The sequence below is a fragment of the Ctenopharyngodon idella genome, chromosome 11 (assembly GCF_019924925.1).
Source record: "Ctenopharyngodon idella isolate HZGC_01 chromosome 11, HZGC01, whole genome shotgun sequence".
Taxonomy (NCBI): domain Eukaryota; kingdom Metazoa; phylum Chordata; class Actinopteri; order Cypriniformes; family Xenocyprididae; genus Ctenopharyngodon; species Ctenopharyngodon idella.
Window position 1 is genome coordinate 7,391,230 of NC_067230.1, and position 26,876 is coordinate 7,418,105.

Sequence of the window (26,876 nt, forward strand, 5' to 3'; positions counted from 1 at the left end):
CAACACTGATATGATTTTCAGTACATCATGCTTGCTATGCCAGCTGTGGTGTTGAAATCAAATTGGATTACATCAACAGCTTAGGCTACTGTGTATATTTTATTTTATTATGTATATTTTAGAAACAGCAGAGTAAAGACTGACATACATTTACATGTATGCATTCGGAAGATGCTGTTGTCCATAATGACTTGCACTGGATTCAAGGACTGGATTCCATACCATTCAGCGGTTTTTGAGATTTTGGACTTTCTTATACTCGCATGACTGAAAATAGCTGCTCAAGTGCATTACTAAGGTATAAATATAAAATATACTCAAGTAAAAGTACCATTATTTTCCAAAAAATATAGTGTGAGTAGAGTAAAAAATACTTTTCCCAAAAACTACTTGAGTAAGATTAAAAGAGTAGCTTATTTACAAGTGCTCATGAGTAGTGAGTAGTGAGTACTGAGCTGCGGATTTCATCCCCCTTATAATAAACACTGTACTTTGCAATTTAAAAATTTAGAAACCACTGTACATACTGTATTTCACATTCTCTTTTGCTGTTTGTCAGAAAGAATGAAAAATTCTGTAGGGTCATTCTGTGTCAAATCAACCAAGTTTCGCAAACTTCCCCAGCTCAAATTTGGGGTCAAAATTTACAGGGGTGTAAAACTGATTTTACAAAGATGGCAGCATCATTACTTAATTTTTATACAAAGATTGTAGGTCTATTAGTAAAATCTGTTGACTTTAGCAATCTTTTTTTTTTTTCATTATATGCCAACGGTGACAGTTCAAAAATGGCAAAAAGCACTTCTTGTGTTTATTGCCTCAAGTTTGTATGCCTGTAACTCAAGAAGTATTAAAACTATCTTAATATCCTTGTAGATTCTGGTTCTTAACAATTTTTTTTTTTTTTTTTTTTTGTTATCTTCATTTTAAAGGCTCTCAATGGTCCAATCCCAGAGATATGGGGATTTTAATGTGGCTCCATGAGTAAATTGGTAAATTGTACACATTTTCAGTGTTCAAAAACCAAATGTGATACTTTTTTTCTTTTAAAGAAGAATATCTGAAGAACAAATAATGTTGAAACTAGAAATGTATCTCGTGTTTTTCTGTCAGCTCAACATACCTGTCTGAGTGCCATAAATATTCCTTTTCCAAAGTTTGCATGCCTGTAACTCTAAAAGTATTTAAGATATCTTAATAACCTTCTAGATTCTCATTCTTAATAAACTGTCCTTTTGAAATCTTCATTTTCAAGGCCATATATAGTTCAGTCACATAGATATGTGGATCTCAAAGCAGCCCCATGTTCAAATTGTTGAATTTACCCATTTTCAGTGATCCATATATGGCACAAATTTCAGGAGTAATATGTTAGTATATTAGCATACTACTAGTATACATGGTATACTTTTGCTGAATTAGGAATAGCGTACTAGCAATTTCTTATATTGTTTCTGTCATATATTGTACAAATTGCAGGAGTAGTATTTTAGCATACTATTAATATACTTTGGCTGAATTCACTATATCAAATTAGCATATTTTTCTACTCTTATAAACAAACTACTAGTATGCTATCAGTCATGAGGTTAGCAATGTAGGATCCTCAACACTTGTGTGCATTGTCATGGTGACGTAGAGAGAACATTACGATGAGTGTTTAGAGGATACACTTTAATTGCTCTACATCAACAGCCTATCCACTATAATCACTCCTGCAGTTACCATGGGAGTAATAGAGCTAATGCAGCTGCCTCTCATAGTTATGAGGTCATACTGCTTGATAACCTGAGAGGGGATAATGGGGTAAAGGGTGTGTTCATGTGTGCTCGGTGACCATGGCAACATACTCGATGAGGAGGAACACCTGGTATTTTCAAAGGATGTCCAACATTTAAATAAAGACATACATGGGCACACACACACGCGCACACACACACACACACACACACACACACACACACACACACACACACACACACACACACACACTGATCTCCATGCTTAAAACAGAGACCATATGGTTTGAGACCCTGGAGGTGGGCACACTAACATATCAAAGGCCTGCTGCTGTTTACTGGTCAGGTGTGACAAACAAAAGAAAATTAACTGAATTCAGTTTCTCATTGAGTTGAAATTAAAAGGAAATCTTGTTTACATTGATCCTCTGATTAACAATTCACAGTGTGTGCATGTTTGTATTGAATATAGACAGACAAAATTAACAAGAAACTGTAACTAGACCATTGCAAAGCATCTTTTTAAAGTCAAACTGAAACATTAACTTTTTTTAATGCATTCCTTGTCTTATTGTAAACTACACAATTAAATAACACATTTTCAGTCCTAACCACAGATTTTTTTCATCCAATGGGTTATGAGTGGCAGTAATTGTATTAAATTACCCATAATGCTTTAGAACAATGGTGTGAAGTACATACCTTATCATTACTACATGTTCTTTTGAACGCATCAGGTTGTATGTCATTCATGAGGCATGCTACAACTACTGTACTATCATTTCTATCTTTTTGTATTGTACCACTTATATCAAGGTAACTTGGCCTTCTCTGCAACTAACCATTTGTGTATCACACAAAGGACTAAGCAATGAGTCACCTATGGCTATTGTCAATGATATTTTTGTTCTGTTATGAATCATTTGCATTCATTTCATCCACACAGTGGGTTCAAAAAGCCAGAACTTTCTCTTATGAGCAAATCCATCTCGTTTCTTATCCCTATTTTACTCTCAGTAAAGCCCAAATTTTATACAGAATGGCTTATTTTACTTTTAAATTATTATGGAAGGGAGAAAAACACACAAGGGAGGAGGGGAATGCAGGATAAGCTCTATAATTATCAATTCCCTGACTCGGTTATGAGACAAGAGATTCGGTCTGCTCTCAGCCTCTTAATAATTTGTGTGTTGCGAAGTGGAGAACACCTCAGTGTCGCAAATGGAACATGAATACCGGCTAAGCAGAACATGAAAAGAGATCTGAAAAATGTTAAGGAAATAAGACCAGACTTAACTCTTGAAAAGCCAAGCTTTCAAACACAAAAAGCATGGTTTCATAGCCATATAATGAGCAAAACTCATTAGCAGCTGTAGCACTCTGTGGGCAATCACTGTAATGTAGATGCTTGCTTCACATTTCTTCCCAATCGAGTCTCTATCCAGATGGATAAGAAGTGTTTTGAGATGGGCAGTGTCTCATTTTCAGTTGTCTAGAGGTTTTATGTGGCCTCTTGGCTGAAATATGATCTGTTTTTGCAATGTGAAATTGGCAAGAGGTCTAGCCTAATACTTACTGGGGAAAAAAGTGCTGTTAGGTTGCTGTTAAGTGAAGCTTGGCTTTTTTTCTTTCAGATCGAGGGCCACATTCATCTCTTCATCAAACGCTAATTATAACATTAAGTGAAAGTCAAAATGATCTTAGGTCAAAGCAGAATGAAAACTTATTCCAGCTTCCAATGTTGGAGTCAAACAGAACATTTGGCGAGTAATTCTCTTGGGGCCGGATTCACGAAACATTCAGAATAAAATTCTTCTTAACTGCTATTTAAAATTAGATGTTCTTTAGAAAAAATTGGAGAAGTTTTTAAGAATTTTTGAGGAATTGCACTTAGGAACATTCTTAGACTTCTTGTAATTTGTCTTAAGAAATTTCTTAACTTCTTCCTTAAGATGATTTTTGTGAATCTTATTGCCAAATCCATCTTTCTTCCTATGAATAAAAATATTCCAAGTTATAACAGATGCTATTAACATTTGGATGCTTTTTGCAGATTTTTTTTTTTTTTAATTTGATGTCACATGCAGTGAAATTCAGTAATATATTTCAATTTCTGTCTTTATGTGTTCTCATCTCAGATCAGCAAGCAGCACCTTCAGACAGTGAAAGATCGTTTCCAGGCCTTCCTGAATGGAGAGACTCAGATTGTAGCCGATGAAGCCTTCATCAACGCTGTCCAAAGCTACTATGAGGTTAGGCTCAACTCGAACTAGCTCATCTATCAATTGGTTTTCTCAGTTTGCTTTATAATGTCAAATCCAACCCATACACTACCATTCAAAGGAAATGTTTTTGAAAGTCTGTTATGCTCACCAAGGATACATTTATTTGACAAATAATACAGTAAAATCAGTAATTGTGAAATATTATTACAGTTTAAATACTTTATTTTAATATATTTAAAAATGTATTGTGATAAAGCAAAGCTTTTCAGCAGTCATTACTCCAGTCTTCAGAAACATGATCCTTGAGAATTCAAAATTCTTTGAAGAATAGAAAGTTCAAAAGAACAGCATTTATTTGAAATAGAAATATTTTGTAACACTGCAAAAGTATTTACTGTCACTTTTAATCAATTTAATTCATCCCTGTTTAATATAAGTATTAATTCCTTTAAAAAAAAAAAAAAAAATCTTACTTTTGAATGGTAGTGTATGTATCAGATCTCTCTTAAGAGTGCAGATTAGGGAACATACAGTATTTTGATGAATAATATGTTTATGTTGACACTGGATCAGCCTTTTACTTTTTTGAAAATATCTTTTTTTTCTGTTTGATATAAAAGGACAAGAACCTAATTTGATTTGATAAAACAAACTGCTGGTGCAGACAGGAGAAATGAGCTGAAACCAGAATTCTACAGTACATTCAATCTGGTAATTGCAGCAATATGAGGTGATTCACATACTTTAAAAGTATTTTGTACACCTAAAGAAATATATAGCACCCTTTTTTAACAGATGTTGTTCAAAAATGTCACTTTCACATGAGAACATTCAAGTTAGATCAGGGACCTAAAAAAAGCTATTTTATTCTACATAAGAGTGGTCTGCCATGTTTATATCATGACATCATGACCAGCTGACTACTGCTCACTTTATCTTTGTAACCCCCTATTAAGCATAATAAATAAATCCTAGATGAAAAATATGCCTAAAAATAAGGTATTTTTGCAATTACATTAGAAACTAAAATGTGTCATTATAGAGTCCAGGGCCATTGTGTCAGTTGTTTAAAGGGTTAGTTCACCCCAAAATGAAAATTCTGTCATTAATTACTCACCCTCATGTCATTCCACACCTGTAAGAAACCTTTTCTGGAAGCTCAAATGTGCTGCGTAACCAGTGAGGTTCATTCTCGTGTGTTACGCAACACGTTTGTTTATGTGCGTTATTCAGGTTCAGTTGAGCTTCTGCTTATGTTCGCTGATCAATCTTTACATGCGAGTAAAAGCATAAATTAAATCTGTTAGTCATAACAAGTGATCGATTCTTTTCAGAAAATTTTGACTAAACCGCCCGATTCATATGGATTAGTTTTCCAATCTCTTTATGAACTTTTTGAAGCGTCAAAGTGGTAGTTGCACAGGCAGTCAATGGAAGGAAATCTGACAGCATTCTGTCATCAAAAAGATCTTCATTTGTGTTCTGAAGGTGAACGAAAGTCTTACGGGTTTGGAACGACATGAGGGTTGAGTAATTAATGACGGAATTTTCATTTTGGGGTGAACTAATCCTTTAAAGCCAAATGAAAGTTAGCAAAACACAAACAGCAGAAGAAATGTCATTTAAGCCAGATTATATTTATGCAGGTAAAAGTGCTTTTAAATGATGGTGGTACTGAAAGGCTTGGTTAGGTACCACTGGTTAACTTTTAAGGACGTCTAAACGGATCCTTTTTTTTCTCTCCCATTAATATAATGCAGTTTAAAGGTGATTTTTTAAAAAAAATGTTAAGCTGTTTGCTTTGTGCTGATTTGATGAGCAGAGTAATCCATATCTGTGCATATATTAAATACATAAGCAAACTGTTGCGATCAACCTTTTAAATGTTTGAAGTTACATCAACTCAAAATGAAGAGAAAATAAATCCTTGCAAAGGATTTTATAAAATTTTGCCTCGCTGATAAATAAGTAATCTCAAAGTGATACATACTTTAATATTATTTTAAGGTGATGTATTATCTTTTATGACCTAGAAAAGGTGAATTGGGAATAAATTGCAGCACAGGCTAGAGTACTAGGTGAAAAGGAGATTGCTCTCGGTATGGGTGGTAATTTAATGAGGTGAAACTAATGAACGAAATGCCTTTGTATTCAGTCACAGCCAAAGCCAGCTTTTTCAATTCAATTAAACCCTGATACTCTTATTGAATTTGTGCTGGATGTTCCCTCTCTGTCAACTCATCTCCCCTGCTTATCCAGGCACGTTAAGGGAATTGTATCCACTGGAGAGAGGTAGACTGAGGTAAAAATATATGAGAGGTGAATGGTGAGAGAATACAGAAAATAAAAAGAGTGAAAGAATAGATTATTAAATAAATATAACCCTAAACCCTTCTATACACTGTCAGCCAGGTTCTGCACTGCCAGAATCACACCAATTTTGTCTTGTTAAGAATCAGGAATCTACTGTGCACTCTATGACACAGGGAAAATCTTGTCTAATTTAAGACAACGTATTTTTCAAGTGTCTTGATAGCCGTTTAACAAGGTTGCGCTGACCTGCAGCCAATGCTTTTGCACCCAGAAAAATTGCTTTGCTTGGAATGGAAAGGAACAGTCTTTTTTTGAGTCTATCCCCTTCAGAATCTGATTGATGGCTTCAGCCCCACTTTGGGGCTTGTTTGCTTTAATAAATCTTATACCACAAAATTCATCTGAAAATGTATATACAATATACATTTGTATACATATACAGTAATGTAATAAACAACATCGATCTGATGCTGTTCTACAAGGGAATACAGATGTTTTACATTCATTTAATGTCAACAAAAACTCAAATTAAAATATATGAATATAAGTATTCCATATTAGAATGTTGCATTTTGCTTTTTTTTTTTTAAAGGAAATTATTGTGGCACAAAATGTTGAGGTTCATTTAGTACAACCTAAATTGAGAATATGTAAATCTGAATATAATTTTTAAACAAAACACTACAATTTTTATGATATATTTATGATTTATAAATGTATTAAAAATTAATATATATATATATATATTTTTTTTTACAATAAAACCATATATCCAATAAGGAGCCTCAAACAGACTGCTGTTGCTATGGTAACTTCCTCTGGTGAATAAAATATCTGTTTGCGAGTATCTTTTTTTATTTGCGAAATGGTAAGATTATTACTTTAAATTAATACTTTAATTCAACAATAATGTATTAAATTGATCAAAAGACATTTATAATACTCCTAAAGATATCTATTTCAAATAAATGCCCATTTTTTCATTTTGAACCATGGTTTCCTCAAAAATATATTAAGCAGGGCAACTATTTTCAGCATTAATAATAATAAGATTTTTTTTTTTTTTTTTTTTTTTTCAGCATATCAGAATGATTTTTGAAGAGTGGAGTAATAACATTTTAAAATATACTAAAATAGAAATATATACTAAAATGGAAAACAGTTCTTTTACATTGTAATATTATTTCACAATGTTTTACTGTATTTTATATGAAATAAATGCCTGGTTTATTACTGTAACTAGATTTATGTTTGATCACAGGTGTTCCTTAAAAGCGACCGTGTATCACGCATGGTCCAAAGCGGCGGTTGCTCGGCCAGTGACTCCCGTGAGGTCTTTAAGAAGCATATTGAGAAGCGTGTCCGCAGCCTGCCCGAGATCGATGGTTTGAGCAAGGAGACTGTCCTCAGCTCGTGGATGGCTAAGTTTGATACCATCTACAGGGGAGAGGAAGACCCACGCAAGCACCAGCAGCGCATGACAGCCAGCGCTGCCTCTGAGCTCATTCTCAGCAAGGACCAGCTGTATGAGATGTTCCAACAGATTCTTGGCATTAAGAAGTTTGAGCACCAGCTGCTGTATAACGCTTGTCAGGTAAGAAGGGGACATTTATGCAAGTCTGTTCAGTGTCAAGGAAGTGCACACTTGAATCTGCTACAGGACATGGAAAATATAGAGATGTATGTAATTATGTGAGTTTGGGTTTGGCTCAGATTTTTGCCATGCTTTTCTTTTTTTGGTGAAGATGACTAAACCCAAAGCACTTTTCGAGAGTTGGCTTGAAAGAAAGAGTAATTATGTGTTATTTCAAATTGCTTGAAACTGGTCTAGAAAGCATCTGCAGTAACCAGAAAAACACCTGTCAAGCTTCCTGCAGCAGATTGAAGAAAAGTGACAGTGCCTTTGCTGAGAGGGTGTGAATTTGCAAATCGTCCTTCAGTTAGAAGATTTTTTATTAGACCTGCTGCAGAAATATGCACTTTTCAAACACTACTCAGATCGATGCCCACTTTGACATGAAAAAGTCATTCTCAGTCCACACAGTAGATTAGGGGAGGGCGATATGACCAAAATCTTTTATCACCAAATGAGTAATTTTATATCACGATAGTGATAGTGATCACAAAAAAAAAAAAAAAAAACTACTACTCTCAAGCTCCCTTAAAACAAGTAAACAATCAGTGATAAAATAAGAACAAAGAAACTAATTACAAGCAATAGGACAACAAACTACAATAGAACAAAAATAAATACATAAATTGTATAAAGCAATCAAATGTTTAAAAAACACTGCGCAGTCTCCACTGTGTAAATTAAATATACATTAATTCTTATTAAAGTTACAAATGTGATTCTGTCAAGAGCAGTGTTAGATTTTCTCTCTTTTGTTGTTTGATGAACATTAATGACACAGATGACAGCAGGTATATTAGGTTGCTGTCACTTTAAGGCCGAATGCACGGATCCACGTGTCTGCTGCACATGCATTTTCTTTCTCAACTGTTGTTCACTTAAAACATAAATGACTGTGTTTGCAAGGATACTTGCAAAGTTGGGCATTTTGATACATAAGTTTGTGTATTTAACCATTCAAGCCCAATTAGGCAGCAAAAAGAACACAGTTCAGTACTTACGTAGGTCTCTCAGACAGAGCTCAGAAACTCTCAGCTCAGAGCTCAGACAGCGTGCGCATATAATGAAATGAGTTCTCTTTCATTGCTTAGGCTGTCGAGGCCTAATGGTTAGGTTGCAGGTTCGATTCTCAGTACTGGCTGGAAATGACTGAGGTGCCCTTGAGCACCCCAATTGCTCCTCAGGTGCCACAGCAAAATGGCTGCCCATTGCTCTGGGTGTGTGTGTCCACGGTTTGCAGTGTGTGTGTGTGTGTGTTCACTACTCCTAATGTGTGTGATGGGTTAAATGCAGAGGACAAATTCAGAGTATGGGTTACCATACTTGGTCTTCACATGTCACTTTCACTTTCACTTAATGAGCTTCAATTGTTTAAAATCACTTGTTTTTAAACTGCCATGCTTAAAAACGTATGCAAACGATAAGCTTTTGTGAACACGCAGTACAGCAACGTCACCTGAACGTAACCACGTTAGAGACAAAAGTCCAAAATCTCCAAAATTTTGACAAATTTCTAGTGGTTAATTGTGTCTACCAGTATATCGCCCACCCCTACAGTAGATAATTTTAAAATACACTACAGAATGATATCAGATTCATTCCAGACTCTGTGCATGGGCATTTCCTGTTCGACTTCAGGTAAATGAAATGATTGGAAACCAGTAATGTGCGAGGTTTGTGGAAAAGCTATTTACGATGACAATAGCATAGATAGTGAATCATTGACTCTGCTTCAGGCAACAAGACATTGTGTAGAATGAATGAAGAGAATAGTGGAGCACAGTAGTGGCTGTAGATGGAAGAAGGAAAATGAGTGGGTTTCAGAATAATAGAATAGACAGAAAGAGAGAAACAAATAAAGGAAAGCAGAAGAGTGTTCAACTGTCACATTTCTGCAGAGTATATCAGAAGCTCTGTTCCAAAACCTAATGAATTGCCTATGAAGGCAGTATTTTAAGACTTGCAAAAGGTATGCAACCAAATTAGTAAAATAATAAATCCAAAATGCCAGGAAAGGTGAGAATTCTTCTGTCCATTATGAGACTGTAAAGAATGATACTTGAATATTATATCGCCCACCCCTACAGTAGATAATTCCAAAATACACTACAAAATTATATGAATTGATAAGGTGCTGCCAGATTCATCCCAGATTCTATGCATCACCATTTCCCGTTCGACTTCAGGTAAATGAAACAATTGCAAACCAGTAATGTGCGAGGTTTGTGGAAAAGCTTTTTACGATGACAATAGCAAAGATAGTGAATCATTGACTCTGCTTCAGGCAACAAGAAATGGTGTAGAATGAGTGAAGAGAATAGTGGAGCTACAGTAGTGGCTGTAGATGGAAGAAGGGTAATGAGTGGGTCTCAGAACAATAGAATAGACAGAAAGAGAAAAATAAATAAAGGAAAGCAGAGGAGTGTTCAACTGTCACATTTCTAGAGGGTATATCAGAAGCTCTGTTCAAAAGTCAAGTCAAGTCACCTTTATTTATAGCGCTTTATACCAGATTGTTTTAAAGCAGCTTTATGGTAATAACAGGAAAATGATTCAATTATGCAAACAGAGTTCATTTCGGCTGTACAGCAGCTCTAAAAGAAAATAGTTTCATTGTTCAGCTAAAGTCAGTTCAGTGTTGATTCAGTTCCATTGTAAAGATTATTAAAGTAGTTCATTTCGTCTATAAAGCAGATGAATTACTTATGAAGGCAATATTTTAAGACCATTCCAAAATTTATGCAACCAAATTAGTAAAATAATTAATACAGGAAAGGTGAGAATTCTTCTGTCCATTACAAATTCAGATAAGAATAGGAAACACCTCCATACAGAATTTCATAAAGGTTTCTGCAGATTTTGGGCAATTGTAGGATTTGTGACCAGTGGGAAAACAAAAGCTCCGGAGGAGGTGTCAATGTAGGAGTCTGCTATTCATCATCATTCCGCTGTCTGCGTTCACACTGGAGCCAAGCGAGCCGATTTGAGCGTGTGCCATTTTGATTATCTTTCTATTAGCCTCATGAATCCTACTTACTGTTTGCTGATGGTAATATCCAAGTAACCGTAGCAACGGCGGACACACCGACCGGGTCTTACCTCAAACCAAACCCAACGACGCCACAGTCCTGTGGTTACAAACGCTGGCATATTTGTGTTTCTTTAGCTTCTCTTCTCTGTCTTTGTCACTGCTAGTATATGCAGGATGCTTACGTTTTTTTTATTTTTCACAGCGGGTCGTTATTTCTTCCAAGCCCCTTCCTGCTTTTTAAATTAAATCTCGTTGATAGGCAGAGTCTGTGTTAAACAGCTGTGTGTCGACTGTTTGTGCATATGTCTGTGTGTTTAAACAGCATTCAGTATCAGTGCATTGGCTGTCTCCTGGGTAGTAGGAGTTTAATTCAATCTATCAGCTATTTCCTGAGGGCATTTCAAGATGCCGGCTGTGGATGGCAAGTGATTGACAGGCAATTAAAATCGATAGAAAACACTAGAACACAGATCCTATTAATACAATCAAGAACCTATTAATATTGGGCCCTTAACTTACTCTAATGCCACTATAGCAACTCTTGTGCAGCTGTTGCATAGGTGGTCAGTTACAGTATACATAATTTTTAGGGGTGTTTATTTTAAATGTTACTTTATAATCAAATCTAAAAAAAAAAAAAGAAAAAAAAAAAAAGAAACATTTATTGAAATTTGAATGGCTATTATCTCGTTGTTTTTTTTAGCAGCTTGCCTCCATGAGCTGTGCTTCTTAAAGGGATAGTTCACCCAAAAATGAAAATTCTGTCATCATTTACTCATCCTCAAGTTGTTCCAAACCTGTATGAATTTCTTTCTTCTGCTGAACACAAAAAACGATATTTTGAAGAATATGGTTCACCAAACAGTTGATCGATCCCATTGACCCCATTGCCTTCCAAAATATGGGAAAAAAAAAAAAAAATACTGTGGAAGTCAATGGGTTCCATCAACCGTTTGGTTTCTGACATTCTTCAAAATATCCTATTTTGTGTTCAGCAGAAGAAAGAAATTCATACAGGGTGAGTAAATGATGACAGATTTTATTATTATTATTATTATTTTTTGCATTTAGTAAACAGAAGTAAGCTCTAACTGTGTATATAGAGATTTACAGTGGAAATAAACCAAATATCTTCCCCAAATTTTCTGACGATGAAGCATACTGCCATATAAAATTAAATGTAATCGCCTAAATTGGATGTAGCTAATGTTAATGAAAACTGCAAGCTTTATTCGTAGTCTTTTTATTCAATGGAGAACATCACAAAATCACAAAAGTGTATACTAAATGAAAGTGAGTGTAAAAAGAAATGACAAGTCTGATCAAAAGCTTGTATTTTTCAAGATTACTGGGTGATTTCAGTAATGGGTGAACAAAACTCCATTATAGCCACTCTGGATACCTATCTGAATTGATATACTTTAAGCAAAATTGAAGAACAAACTGGTGTGAAGTCATTTCAAACAAAATCAGGCCAAAACGAAATTCGTTTGGAGTTTGTTTCGGGAGTTCAAAACAGCTTGCCAAAGCGAACTTTAAAAAGTTTGCTCCACTGGTAAACACCTTATGTCATGTCCCCGGGCTGATCTGTCCATTTTTCCCTGTCTCTGTTGTGTATTTGTGTTTGTTTGGAGCACATGGGTTCGGCTTGACAGTTCACCATGTGCTTCGCTGTCGTTGTGGTGTCTGATCCCGCCTCCTTGATATTTCATTCTTTACCTTGTTATTGTTTCACTCCCTTCACCTGTTCAGTGTCAATTAAATCATTACTCCCATATTTAGTCCCTTCTCGTGTGCTGTCTTGTGCCAGACCTTAGTTTATGCTCCATGCAAGCAGTTATCCAGCCTCATCTTGTCTCATGTTTTGCCATGTTGTGTTGGATTCTTTGCCAGTTTTGTTTTCATCTTTTCGTTTTTGTTTTCTTTACTACCCTCCTGCTTCCCAGGCTCCGCCTTCTTTGATGTGGAAATCTTCTCCAGTTTATTTCTACTGTTTAGTACTGTTAGGCTGCTTGCATTAAAGCAATATATAAACATGTCTTGACTGGAGTGCAGAATTGAAAAGCTCGTACAAACCTATATACATCTTAACTGCATTTTTTTTTCACCGCTGTCAGGCTACGTACACAATGTAAAGTTTCAGGAGAGAAAACTGCATTTAAATGTGGGAGTGAGTCCACTAAATTATTGTTCCCTGTGTGTACGGAACATGACTCTCCCAAAACTGCGATGATTGACACTGTGGTAACAGGGGCGGCGTTTACATTTGGCAGAGTATGGCGGTTGCCATACCCTGGTATTTAGACAAAACAGGGGAAATAAACAGCTCATGATGCTGCTGGTTAGTTCTGTTGCTTGAGTTGGCTTTTGGCAGAAATTACAGCTGTGAAAAGCAAATTTAAACAGCCTAACGGTGTAGGCTTAGGGCTGTTTCAGAATTTGCAATGATTTTGTATGGTTGTAAAGTCTGTACATGTCCGTGGACTCCATTCCACTCTATTCTTTTAGCAGTGTTGCCATGTCCACTTATTATTAGCATTATTGGGATTGTTGTTTAAGCTCAACTAATACAGCAATCGAGTTTATGGCCTAATTTTTTTGTATGTGTTTGTTATTGAAAGGAAAGCGCATATTTATTTACCTAAATGCCACTCTCAGCAGCGCTGAAATGTTTGCTAGCAGTATATCGCTGAAAAGATATTTCAAACTTCTTTTTTTTTACCCCTAAGTAACCTTTTTATCATAATTAAAGGCATTTGCAGAAAAGGAGGTTTGTGTGTGTCTGACAGTTCAGCAAGCTTTAAAGGGGACCTATTATGCTCCTTTTCACAAGATGTATATGTCTCTGGTGTCTGTGAAGTTTCAGCTCAAAATACCCCACAGATCATTTATTATAGCCTGTCAAATTTGCCCCTATTTTGGTGTGAGCAAAAACACACACTTTAGTGTCCCTTTAAATGCAAATAAGCTGCTGCTCCTGGCCCCCTTTCCAAAAGAGGGCGGAGCTTTAACAGCTCATGCTTCGGTTGTTCAACAACAACAAAGCTGGAGAATCTCACGCAGCCAAAATATCTATTGTCAGTAACGGTGTTCAGCCTTATATTGTTCAAACTGGAGTCGGACACTGATGGAGAGAATCAGGTAGAAGTTACAACTTTTAGAATGCAACTGGACTTTCTGAATTGTTAGTGGATAAATGTATGTAGTTGTTGTGGAGATAAGTTGATTCAACTCATCTATTAGCATGTACCGTCATGTTAATATTTTGTGCAAATCCAGCGTTGAACTGACCCTCGTTTGTGAAGCAGCCCGCCGTAAAATGATTTAAGACTTTACCGACTTTCTTCGGCACATTTCCTTCATAAATGAAATTCAACCACGGTGTCCTCGGTGGCTCAGAATGCAGAGAGTCTATGGAGACTCTTGTTCATTGGTACACCCAATAACAGAACATTTGTAATGTTTTTTTTTTTGGTGCAGACGTTGTATATCTCCAGCTGCTACAGCTAGTAAACAGAAATGGCGAACTGCTGTGGCTCATTCAGGGCGGTATCTATCATAATAGGGCAGATCATCACCAGTCATAGGCGGGCCTTCCCCCTACACTTATGTATGCACAACACAGAAGGAACCTTCTTCAACTGCATGTCAGTCGTGACCTGAGTGCTACACTGATGTCACACTGTCCCCTTTACTCATTCTCGTCATAATTTCAACGGTACATATTGATTAACAAATGCATTTTACCCTGCAATGATGGCTATAGATGGAACAAATTGGATTTCAGCCATTCAGTGAGGATATGTGTTTTGGTGTGGGCGTCTTGATGTAGGAAGCATTATTCTGTTGAATGAGATTTGTCTTCCTGGACCCATCTTTGGTTAATGAAAGCCCGATCTGATGTAATTGGCATGAATAGCAAATACAACAGAAGCAGCAAGGTGACTTGACTAGGATGTACACTCTTTGGTTGATTGCTGTTGAATTGAGTGAATATAAACTAGAGACAAATCAGCGGTGGTTCTACACAGGCACACATGCACTTTAACAAATGGCATCCCTACTTGAATGCATTCATGACAGAGACACACAACGCATAACCAAAAGTCAACACAGAAATGGCTAAACAACTACAAAGGCTTTTCAAAGGCTTTTCTTTAGACAGTGCTTAAATGAGCAGACATTGGTAGGCTGGTGCCACGAGGACAGCTGTTGCCACTCATTTACTCTCATCAAACCTCATTGTGCTATCTGTATTCTCTGAAATGCAGATAACACAATGAGCTTTGAAAGCTCTGAAAATAAATACCATGCACGCGTTTGCGTTTTGCTTTGCCGAGTCCCTTTGCGCCCATGATGTGTGTGCTCTGTGGTCTGTGTTTGATGTCTGCAGTTTGGCTATGCATTTTTGAGATTCTGTATGTAAAGCTGCTTGTTGTTTTACAGAAACCACCTCAGCACCCTTTGTGTGACCTGAGGCAGTTGTCATGGAGACCGTAAACACTCGGGGCTTTTAAACACTCACTTTCCCATCAGCTGTTCTTCCCATGAATACATTACCGACTGTAACCTTATAATTACCTCTTTGTCTGTCTCTACCCCCACCCCCTCTTTTTCTTTGTGTCAATCACCTGAGCTGTCACTATGTAAAAATAATACATACTAAGGATTGAGTGAGCATGCAAGCTTCTCAAAATAGAAAGTGATTGTAAGAATATGGTTATAGCATTGAAAAATTCCCATTTTCTCATCAGGGAAATGAATAAAAAATTCCTATCAACTGGAGAGGTTACAAATCTGCCTGAGGAGGATTTGTGTCTATATCGCCTTAATGCACAACAAGGAGGATAGTTCGAGTCATCAAAGACTCTCCAAGGATCACAGCTGGAGAATTGCAGAAATTAGTTGAGTCTTGGGGTCAGAAAGCCTCAAAAAAATATATCAAACAGTACCTACATCACCACAAGTTGTTTGGGAGAGTTTCAAGAAAAAAAAAAAATTCTCTGCTCTCATCCAAAAACAAACTCCAGCACATTCTTGGCCATACACTACTAGAACTTCTAACAGGACCGGGTCAGATTATGGTCAGATTAAACTAAAAAGAGCTTTTTAGGCAGCAAACCCACAAGATGGATTTGGTGCAAACAGGGATAAAAGAGTACCCCATGCCCACGGTTAAATACTGCTAAGTCTTTAATGTCGTAGTTTTAGATACATGGCATCATGGATTCTATTAAATACCAACAAATAAAAACTCTTCTAGAAATTTTATAATTGTCCATGGTTGGATCTTCCATCAGGACATTGATCCCAAACAAACATCAAAATCAACACAAAAATGGGTCACTAATCACAAAACGAAGGTCTCAGTCCCCTACCCTGAACCCTAGAAAATGAGTGGAGTGAACTGAAGAGGAGAGTGCACCAACATGGACATACAAATTTAAGGATCTGACAAATTCTTTATAGAGGAATGGTCTCTAATCTCTTGATAGGTGTTCTCCAACCTCATTAGGCATTATAGCAGAAGACTCAGAGCTATTATCTTGGCAAAAGGAGGTTGCAAAAAGTATTTAAAGACCCCCTGTGGTGAAAATCAAGTTTTTAATGTTGTTTATACACTGCCCGGCCAAAAAAAAAAGTCGCTGTTTGGATTTTAATAGGCAAATACTTAAGAATCTATGAATAGATCATTTTCACACATGAATTGGCACCTTTGAGTCCAGACCTTAATTTCAGTGTAAGTTTTTGGGATGTGCCTGGAGGAGACTTTACAGAATGCTCACCTTTTGCATTGTCAATACAAGACCTTGACCAAAAATTTCCATCGAGAGGTGCATCATTTTTTGGTCAGGATCTTGTATTAACAATGCAAGAGGTGAGCATTCTATAAAGTCTCCTCCAGGCACATCCCAAAAACTTACACTGAGGTTAAGGTCAGTTGCCAATTCATGTGTGAAAATGATTCTTCATGCTCCCTCCCAACAATTCTTTCACAATTTGAGCCTGATGAATCTTGACATTGTCATCCTGGAATATGGCCATGATACATCTTAATACATAGTTGTTTAAGAAATGTGCTACACACTCCATCTTTTAGGGTTAAAAGAACCGTTGCCAAACGTATAACATGCTAGAAAAATAATAATCACTGTAATAATGATCCATCCATAGACTCTTAAGTCTTAAGCGACTTTTTTTTTTTTTTTGGCCAGGCAGTGTATGTCTTTGTGGTGTTGTTAATATGCTTTAAGACAAACCATGTGTAAATTCATGTCAACACCATTGCTCAGTATTTTCTCCTTAAAACTGCAGTGAAAAAAAGACAGTCTCAAACCCGCGGTTTGAAAACATTGGTGTCTGTGATGTCACAAACAACCTTGTAACCAATCATGTCAACATGCCGGAGGGTATATCATTAACAACGAACTAGCAGAGGAGTCTTGAGAGAAGCCAGGTTATCCAGGTATATTTTTCTGTTGAAATGAAAAATCATGTAGATTTAGCAATATAGCGAGTGTATGATGTATATTACAATGTTATTATGAACTAAATGCCTTTCTCCAATGACATTCTGAGTTGTTAAAGTGTTTGTAAGGATACTGATTGTTAGAAGGCAGCTGTCTGACTCTGACATGGAGAACGGGAACATGGTTTGTGTAACATTAGCAACACATTAGCTGTTTAATAACATAGTCAAGCAAAACGCTAATCATATTAATTACTGTTATGTGGCTGATATTGTAAAGAGTGATACCATTGTGCATCGTTTACCTCAGTAAGTTGACCGAGTGGATCTCTGAGCTGGCGTGAGTGAGTGGAGGCGGGGCTAGTTTGGGACTCTGTGCAGGCCAGTCAAGTTCCTACACACCAAACTCGCTCATCCATGTCTTTATGGACCTTGATTTGTGCACTGGTGCGCAGTCATGTTGGAACAGGAAGGGGCCATCCCCAAACTGTTCCCACAAAGTTGGGAGCATGAAATTGTCCAAAATGTCTTTGTATGCTGAAGCATTACGAGTTCCTTTCACTGGAACTAAGGGGCCAAGCCCAACCCCTGAAAAACAACCCCACACCATAATCCCCCCTCCACCAAACTTTACACTTGGCACAATGCAGTCAGGCAAGTACCGTTCTCCTGGCAACCGCCAAACCCAGACTCGTCCATTGGATTGCCAGACAGAGAAGCGTGATTCGTCACTCCAGAGAACACGTCTCAACTGCTCTAGAGTCCAGTGGCAGCGTGCTTTACACCACTGCATCCGACGCTTTGCATTGCACTTGGTGATGTAAGGCTTGGATGCAGCTGCTCGGCCATGGAAACCCATTCCATGAAGCTCTCTATGCACTGTTCTCGAGCTAATCTGAAGGCCACACGAAGTTTGGAGGTCTGTAGCTATTGACTCTGAAAGTTGGCGACTTCTGCACACTGATCGCCTCAGCATGCGCTGACCCCGCTCTGTGATTTTACGTGGCCTACCACTTTGTGGCTGAGTTGCTGTTGTTCCCAATTGCTTCCACTTTGTTATGATACCTCTAACAGTTGACCGTGGAACAGTAGTGAGGAAATTTCACAAATTGACTTATTGCATAGGTGGCAACCTATCATGGTACCACGCTTGAATTCACTGAGCTCCTGAGAGCGACCCGTTCTTTAACAAATGTTTGTAGAAGCAGTCTGCATGCCTAGGTGCTTGATTTTATACACCTGTGGCCATGGAAGTAATTGGAACACCTGAATTCATTGATTTGGAGGGGTGTCCCAATACTTTTGGCAATATAGTATATTTTAAGGCATAATTATTATTATTATTTTTATTTTTTTTCACAGGAAAAAAAACATTTAAATATGTCATTTTGGTGACCAAAGATGAGTTTTAAGAGATTAAATTATTGACTACAGGGGGACTTTAATAAAGAGGGAGGCAATAATTGTGGTCACTGTGTGTTGGTGAAAAACGTTTATTTCATTATGAGATTTTCCCATATTTTCGGTTGTTTTGGTTGAAAAAGTTAGACTTTTGTGAATTTTAATTCTTGTATGAAAGATGGAAATTTATTTTCACAACCTTCTTTGCTCAAATTTACCAAGGGTGCCAATGACCCTGACCAGTGAATGTGATTTCACCAAGCAGAACTTTTTCCTGGATCAACATTCAGATCACAAGGGTTAGGAGTTTCTACATCAATGCTATTTATCCATCATTTCCCTCTGATTTTAGGGATAAGTTATGGGTAGGATTAGGTTTAGGGGTAAGGATAGGGATTGGACTATGTTTTTAAACAAGAATGTTGTTCCTAGATCAACAGGAGATGTTGATCCAGGAACATGTCTTACTTGGCAAAATCATGGCAACCTTTATACTGTTTAAGCAAAAAAATGTATCAGTGGCTGAAAAAAAACCCCACTCTTGATAAACACATTCATATTTGGTAGCTGTAGTATAAATGCACTATATCACTCTGAACTGTTGCACTATTGAAACTTCAATGCCCATCCAAGGTTTAACATCCTCTCAGAAACTTGCAGTGATACTGAAAGGAACCATTAAATGGTTAGAAATCCATTTTGAAAAAGGCCCTTGTTGACCATGGGAGTCATTTGCTGTAGCTACAGGAAGACCTGTCACCAGGTTCTATTAGGTGAAATGTACTGTAATCACATAATAGAGCTGACATGAAAGCAGCACAGCCTTTGCTTTCTTGCACTCTGACACATTTGGTCGTCTGTCATGACCTGCAAGTACATATTAGCTCCAGGCTGGATTATGGGATCATGTCAGAGTATAATGATTTTATTAATTGAACCAGGAACCCTTGTGGCTCCCAGAGTTCATAAAAATAAATTATTTACAGATCTAGTAAATTAGTTGTCTTGATTATGGAGATGGACATAGACATGTTCTGTAAGTGTGCGCGTGTTTCTTTCAGCCATGTCTACATTCCTGCTCATCTGCATAAAGATGGGTCTGTCTGCACTCTGTCTCTCTTTCTGTATCTTAACAAGCTGCCACTCCTGTGCTGATTGCAGTGGTAAAGAGTAATTAACTGACGAGATAGAAAGAGATTGTTCAAAGAGTGTTATCTGCTTTCTCGCCAGCTGAAATCTGTGGCTAGAGTATTGGGATTGAGTTGGCTAGTCACCATGGCAGAACTACAGTAAATACTTAGAATATTAAAAAGTGGCAGGTAAGCTGTATAGCAGACAGGGATTACATGCAGATTTGTGGTGCCAAAGCCTCCATCAGGGGTTGTGCCATGAGTGACAAGCTTTCAACCACCATGCAAAAGTTTTGATCTTTGAAAAGGATGGTTATATTTTCCCAACAGCATCACTATTATGACATGAAACAAGGCTGAATTACAAATGTGCACTTATACAGTTAACGTTTTGACACTTATTGTTTTTAATAATAAACATTATTACTGTCATATTCTTGCAAACTAGAGCTGTTCATTCATTTTATTAATTTGACTATTAATGCCAGAATAAATGATTAATTATAAATTAATAAAAAAAAGTTAAATTACAGTACTGTTCAAAAGTTTTTTTAAAGATTCTTTTTAAGAATTATTACAGCAAGGATGCATTAAATTGATCAAAAATGACAGTAAAGACATTTATAATGTTACAAAACTTTCTATTTCAAATACATTCTGTTCTATTGATCAAATACTCCTTAATAAAAGTATTAGTTTCCACAAAAATATTAAGCACCTCAACTGTTTTCAACATTTCAGCATCTTGAGCAGCAAATCAGCATATAAGAATGATTTCTGAAGGATCATGTGATACTGAAGACTGGAGTAATGATGCTTACCATCAAATGAATTTCATTTTAAAATATATTAAAATAGACAACAATAATTTTAAATTGTAATATTGCACAATATACATTTTTGATCAAATAAATGGGTCAATGACATGACGGCCTTAATAATAATAAAAAACATAGATATGCCATCCAAAGTATATAAGGTAGTACAACTAGATTTTTTATTCTGGCATGATTTTATAACATCATGTATGCGCAAAATGTTAATAAAATGATGTGTAGATGTTGTTGCTTTGTAATGGGAAAGAATGTCTGGAAAAAATTATTTCAGTGATGTCATTCGAAGTAACCAATATAAAGGGATCATTTTGGATCAAGTCATGGGGTCAGTATCATGTGACAGGATGTGACATCATTCAGACACCTGCAAAGGACCACATGGTCATGAAGAAAAGTAACTAACTCTCTTTTAACTAAAAAAAAAAAAAAAAAAAAAAATTCATGTATTCACTTGCTCATATGCATGTCCCGAAACATCAGGTCATTCGGTACAACCGCTATAAAACATGGAAAATGTTGTAATATTTTAAAAACTTGTACTAAATTTAAAATGTTTGATTGTCCTTTTTTTAGCTAGCTAGATATCAGCCTGTTAGCATTGTTTGAAAATAACGTCATTTGGTATAACCAAAAGTGTCACTTGGTATAACCAAAAGTGTCACTTGGTAAAAATGAAAAGATTATGTTTTTTGTTGTTTGGTGTTTTGTTGTTGGTTAAACCGAACTTTTTTGGTGAGAAATTTTGTCCACCTTGAAAAATTGGCAAAAGCATTGTTAATTGATTATAAAAATCACATAATCTAATTGTTAACACTTAAAACTTCAAAATCAATTATATCGGCATTATGGGTTTTTTTTTTGTTTGTTTTTTATTCGTCAATGACCCAAATACAGCCTTGGTGAGCATAAGAGAGTTCTTTCAAAAACATTAAGAAATCTTACTGAACCCAAGCATTTGGTAGTGTAGCTCATTACTGCCGTATCATAATACAAAGCTACCTACAAGTATAAATAATTTGAAAAATATTTCACCCCAGGATTTGTAACCCTAACCCTCGTTGGTACAGTGGTATTATTTTCATTAAGTAGTGACAAATTTCTTGAGGTTCAGATTGGGAGGAAATATTTTTTTATAATACAAAATATTGTTCCTTTCACTGTCACCCTCTACTGTAAATCCACTGACTTGTTATTTTAGAGGCCTCATTAGAAATATTTAATATTTTATAGCTAAGGTATATATATCCCAGTTGGTTTTATGTGCTAGACACTGCAATTGTTTTATAGTATTACTTCTGGGATGTGGCCTTTCATTACACAGACTCTAAAATATATTACTATCCTGTATTTTCAAAATAAGCTCATAGTTTATGGGTTCAAATATAAGAAACCCTGTCACATGTATATATGATATATGCCCCATGTATATAGGCCTATTTGATATTTTCGTATCAAATATATGAAACTCACACATGCAGAATATATCATACACTAAATAAACAAAGAAATGGATTTAAAAGGAACCGTAGAGTGCTTTTAAAAATCAGTTAGAGTGCTTTATTACAAGAGACTGTGTGCACCTGTGTGTATAATGTGCTTTTTTGCTCATAGTCGTGTTCATCTTGCACTAACCCATGCTTCTATAATTGTCTTCATGCACTGATTCATCACATGCATTTTTGATATGAGGATGGCAGCCATTTTCCTCTCTTTCATCATGATAGAACAAGGCTCGCCAAGATCCACTTTTCCCTCACCTGTGCTCAGTACCAGCATAGATCTCTTCTTATTACCCATCTCCTCACTATTGATCAGGAGCAGCGCCCTGGGCAATCAGACCAGGGTTTTTTCCTATAGCTAGAATAATTTGCTCTGTCGTTAGAGATCTTGATAGTGTTCTGTTCTCTGCTTTTCTTCTCTGGTTTTTCTCAGTCTGTAATGGTGATTAACCCTGTGACCCTGTCTTAGACTATCGTCCTGCCCTCAAATGCAGGCTGAAACTGGAATATTGATTCAATGAAATTTTCTATTGATTTGACTTTTTCCTTATAGCTTTTCTGTCCATTTTCTTTATGTGGAACAGGTAAAGACTAACTAAATTTTTTTTTTGCTGCCTAGTAGTTGGAGAAGCAGAGAGCTTTAAATATTTTCCTCTGGTTTAAGATTGCCATTGCAGAGATGTTTACAATAAAACGATGTATGACTTTAATTTGACAGTTTTTGTTGTGGGTGTAACACTGTGCTTTGAAATCAGAAAAAAAAACAAAAAAACATGAAATCAGATGTCTAGCAGTAAAGTTCACCCCCTGCTAGTTTTGTACGCCTCCATCATGCAGTGTTGGACGCTAACCACTGTTACACCTACGCTAATCAGCTCTACACTGAGTTGCCTCCATCCCAGAAGAACTAACTTCACCAAACAGACTAAATATTTAACTAACACAGTTTAAGAAGCACTCTTGAACATTCTGAATGCACAGCAGGTCATTTTAGGTTTATCCACAGAGAGAGGGACTGTGTTATTAGTGTGCTCTACTGTTAGATTGAAGCAAATGCTACAAAATACTGTGCCAGTAGAAAATAATAGCTTGACACTTGACAGTATTAATCTTTTTTAAATTGTATGTCAGATCTTATTATAACCAAAAACAGAAGCTATAATTAGTCATTGTAGTCTTTCAGGTACCTCACAAGTTAACCATTTAGCCATTGCTGCATGCTGTTAGCTGATTAGCCTGCTATTGTAGCATACTCCTAGCTGATTATTCTGCTTGCTTAGCATACAGCTAGCCAATTAGCCTGCAACCTTAGTTACCATTGCTGCAAATGCATTACCCCACTCTCCAAACCAGTTAAGTGCAAACTGATTCTGAAATGTCATTGGTACTGTACAAAGTCCTGTGCTAAGAGAACCAATGGCCAGGTATACACTGCAGAGTTTCAAGAGAGACAAATGCATTTAAATATGGGTGTGGTTTGGTTCGTGGTCTTTGTCAAACGGGTCGGGTCGGGTTTAAAAACAGTGTTAGGTGTTCTGTTAAGTGCTGCAGGGCAGGGTACGGGTTTACCAAACAGGACCCGTGCAGGACTCTGCACTGGTCAGGTCAATCACAGAGCTGATTAACCTAATATGAACCTCTAAGTTAACCCTTAACCTTAAACTTAGCTTAGTTTGGTAGCACATTCTGATAGATAGCATTACTGTTTGTCAAGGTCATATTCATCCATGATTTTTCTAAAGTCTGAACTTTTCTTTACAGATGACCACTTTTGTTATTGTTAACTAAAGAGTAAAATGATTAAAAATTTTCAGTAAATGAAATAAAGCTAAAATAAAATAAGTAATAAAATAAAATTAAAATAAAATATTAGATGAAAAAGTTAAACTTAAAAAATGTAAATGAAAATTAGAAATGTTCCCTTGGAAACTAACTGAAATAAAAAAGTTTAATTTGAAGTATTAAAGTAATAAAACTGCAATAAAAATAAATTAAATATAGAAATATTAAAAAAATGACAAAAGCACAACAAAATTACTAAAACTTAAACAAAAATCGAAAATCTTAAGTTTGCGTTTAACTGGTTTGGGGGGAAAATGACGTGCTACAAATTGATAGCGCTTTGAAGTATTGAAGTATTAAAGTGAACACGCTTTACAAACAGATTCCTCTTGCAGTCCAATGGGATGTGATTCTCTAGGGGGATCGAGTCTCATGTGACAATGACGTAAATTAATTGTTTGACTATGTTGTTTTCTCTATAATTTTGCTTTAGCCTACTTTAAATTTTTAATAAATAGGTTTTCCAGTAAAGTTATATGGCAAGCAGTGTTGGGTGTAATGCATTACTAAGTAATTAATTCTGTTTTATGTACTCTTAGACTATGTTCACACTGTCAGTCCAAAACAGATTATTTGTGTATCTGATTGGAATCTGATCTAAAATTATTGACTCTCCACTTTGTGTATCGCAACTGTTCAGATCCGATTTGTGTGTCCATGCCACTCTTTCGTTTTCCAGAATATCTGCATTGGTTTCTATGGCAATGATGTTGCGTTGGTACTAGGTATACGCCAACAACAACAAGAACAACAATTGCAACATGGAGGGGTTTGCAACACAGATGTTGTCTTATTTGCAACATGACAATGTGTATCCGCCGCGCTGGACTACTGCATCTTCTGAGGCAGCGGCAGAAACATAGGAGGCTTTGTATTCCTCACTGTTGTCTCCGCCGGTTTCAAAACACGTCTCCGTTATATTGTCATTTTCTGCTTGAGCAGTCAGACTGAAACAGATTTCCAGAAATGCGATTTGAATAGGATTTCAAACCACATATGAATGTAGCTTAAAACCAATTTGTAAAAATCACATTTCATGTGATTTTTTTTTTTTTTTTTTTGCTAAAAAAAATGAAATTAATTAGCTAAATCTGATCGGATTTCAATCGGATATGCACAAAAATCAGATTTGGACTGACAGTCTGAACATAGCCTTAGAGCCCGTCCACAGGGAGATGCGTTTAGATGTATACATAAAAATTTTGTATCGTATTGGCGTTTCGTCCAGGCAGATCCGGTGTTTTGGGAGCTTGAAACCACTATTTTTTGAAACCGGGTCCCAGAGTGGATAAATCTGAAAACGATACCCCTGTGTTTGTTGTGTGTACAGCCAATCCATATATTTTGTGAAACGATGATGTCATCACCCCACATTTCGACCCTAGTCAGACACCGCTATGTCACGTAACAGCAACAACAACAACAATAGCGGACTACATGCTTGTGTTTGTGCCGCAGAAGCAACTGAGCCGATTAGCTTTACTAAAGTAAAGCTTTATTTCTTAGCTTTACTAAAGTTTGTATACATTGCGCAAGGTTTTTGCTCCAAGACTTGTTCTCTGTTTTTAGTGTATCTCTGTGGCAAAATTTCAGTGGTTTCAGTGGTTTCGTGTGTACACAGATATTTCTTGAGAGTTGAGATGAGGAAAAAAAAAAAACTGGATAGGGAAAGCTCTGGCTTTGTGTGGATGTGGCCTTAGTTTGTTCCTTTGTTCTGTTCCTGTTTCTTTTTTTTCTACACATTCCTTAATTTGTTGTCATGGTTACTAATTATGTTGCACACCTGGTTCTGATCATTTAGTCCTATGTATTTAAGCCCTGAGTTTGGTCCAGTTCATTGTTCTGTATTATTTTTAAGTTTAAGTCAAAGCTGTTATATTTTGTACTACTGTGATTCCTGTTGGATTATCTTCTTTTGTTTCATTTATTAATAAAGTTTAACGGCTGATATAAAGAGCCACCTCTCCCTGCTCTTCCATCATATTCGTCTGTCTGGCCCAACGTGACAATTAATTACTGTAGTTTAAGTACTTCTCCCTAGAAAATTTAATTACAGTTACTTCTGATGTAAACTAACTAAATCCTGTGTGTGGACTATAGAACAATTCTATATAAAACAATAGTGGATTTAACATCAAAATTGAATGTCTAATTGTTAAAATGTATGTTAAATACTTAGGTTAAATACTTTGGTCAGTTCAAGAATAATTTATGTAATTATGTATTATTTATTTTCAAAAATTAAAAGAGCAGTTTCATGTCTATATTTGTATTGTTTAACTGACCGAGGTTGATATGGGATTTAGAAAGAAGTTAGTAATAAGTAATGCATTACTTTTTAGAGGGAGTAATTAGTACGGTAATCTAATTACACTCTTGAAGATGTAATTAATAGGTAGTAATTAATTACTTTTTTAGACATGGCAAGAGCTGCAAATGATTCTCTTCATGGAAAAAAAATGATCTAGTTTGGAACAACGTGAGGGTGTCTAAATAATGACAGAATTTCAATTTGGGGCTAAATTATTATTATTATTATTATTTAATTTTTGAGAAACTGTATACTCATGACACTGTCTGGCTTTCAGTTGTGTTGGTCTCACCTTCCACTCACATGACATTAACACACACACAGGCCAGACTCAAGGCCTTGTCTTGGCTGGCTTAGATTAGCCACATTAATTTAATTACACGTCTTGTTTACACCAAATCTTATTATCATCAGGCAATGACATCATGGATTGCTCCCTTGCTAGTG

At 36.3% G+C, this 26,876-nt stretch overlaps 1 protein-coding gene across 19 annotated transcripts in view; it reads left to right on the top strand.

Annotated features, from left to right (window-relative positions):
- cadpsa (Ca2+-dependent activator protein for secretion a) overlaps positions 1 to 26,876 on the top strand; it is a 136,670-nt gene that overhangs the window by 15,059 nt on the left and 94,735 nt on the right. For 18 of the 19 annotated variants that reach the window (XM_051911566.1, XM_051911567.1, XM_051911572.1 and 15 more), the window contains exons 3-4: positions 3,878 to 3,991; positions 7,539 to 7,871. In XM_051911566.1, the coding sequence (XP_051767526.1) occupies positions 3,878 to 3,991; positions 7,539 to 7,871 (447 nt within the window). Of the gene's footprint in view, positions 1 to 3,877; positions 3,992 to 4,584; positions 4,695 to 7,538; positions 7,872 to 26,876 lie in introns of those variants that run through there. The other variant, XM_051911584.1, reaches the window with a different exon arrangement.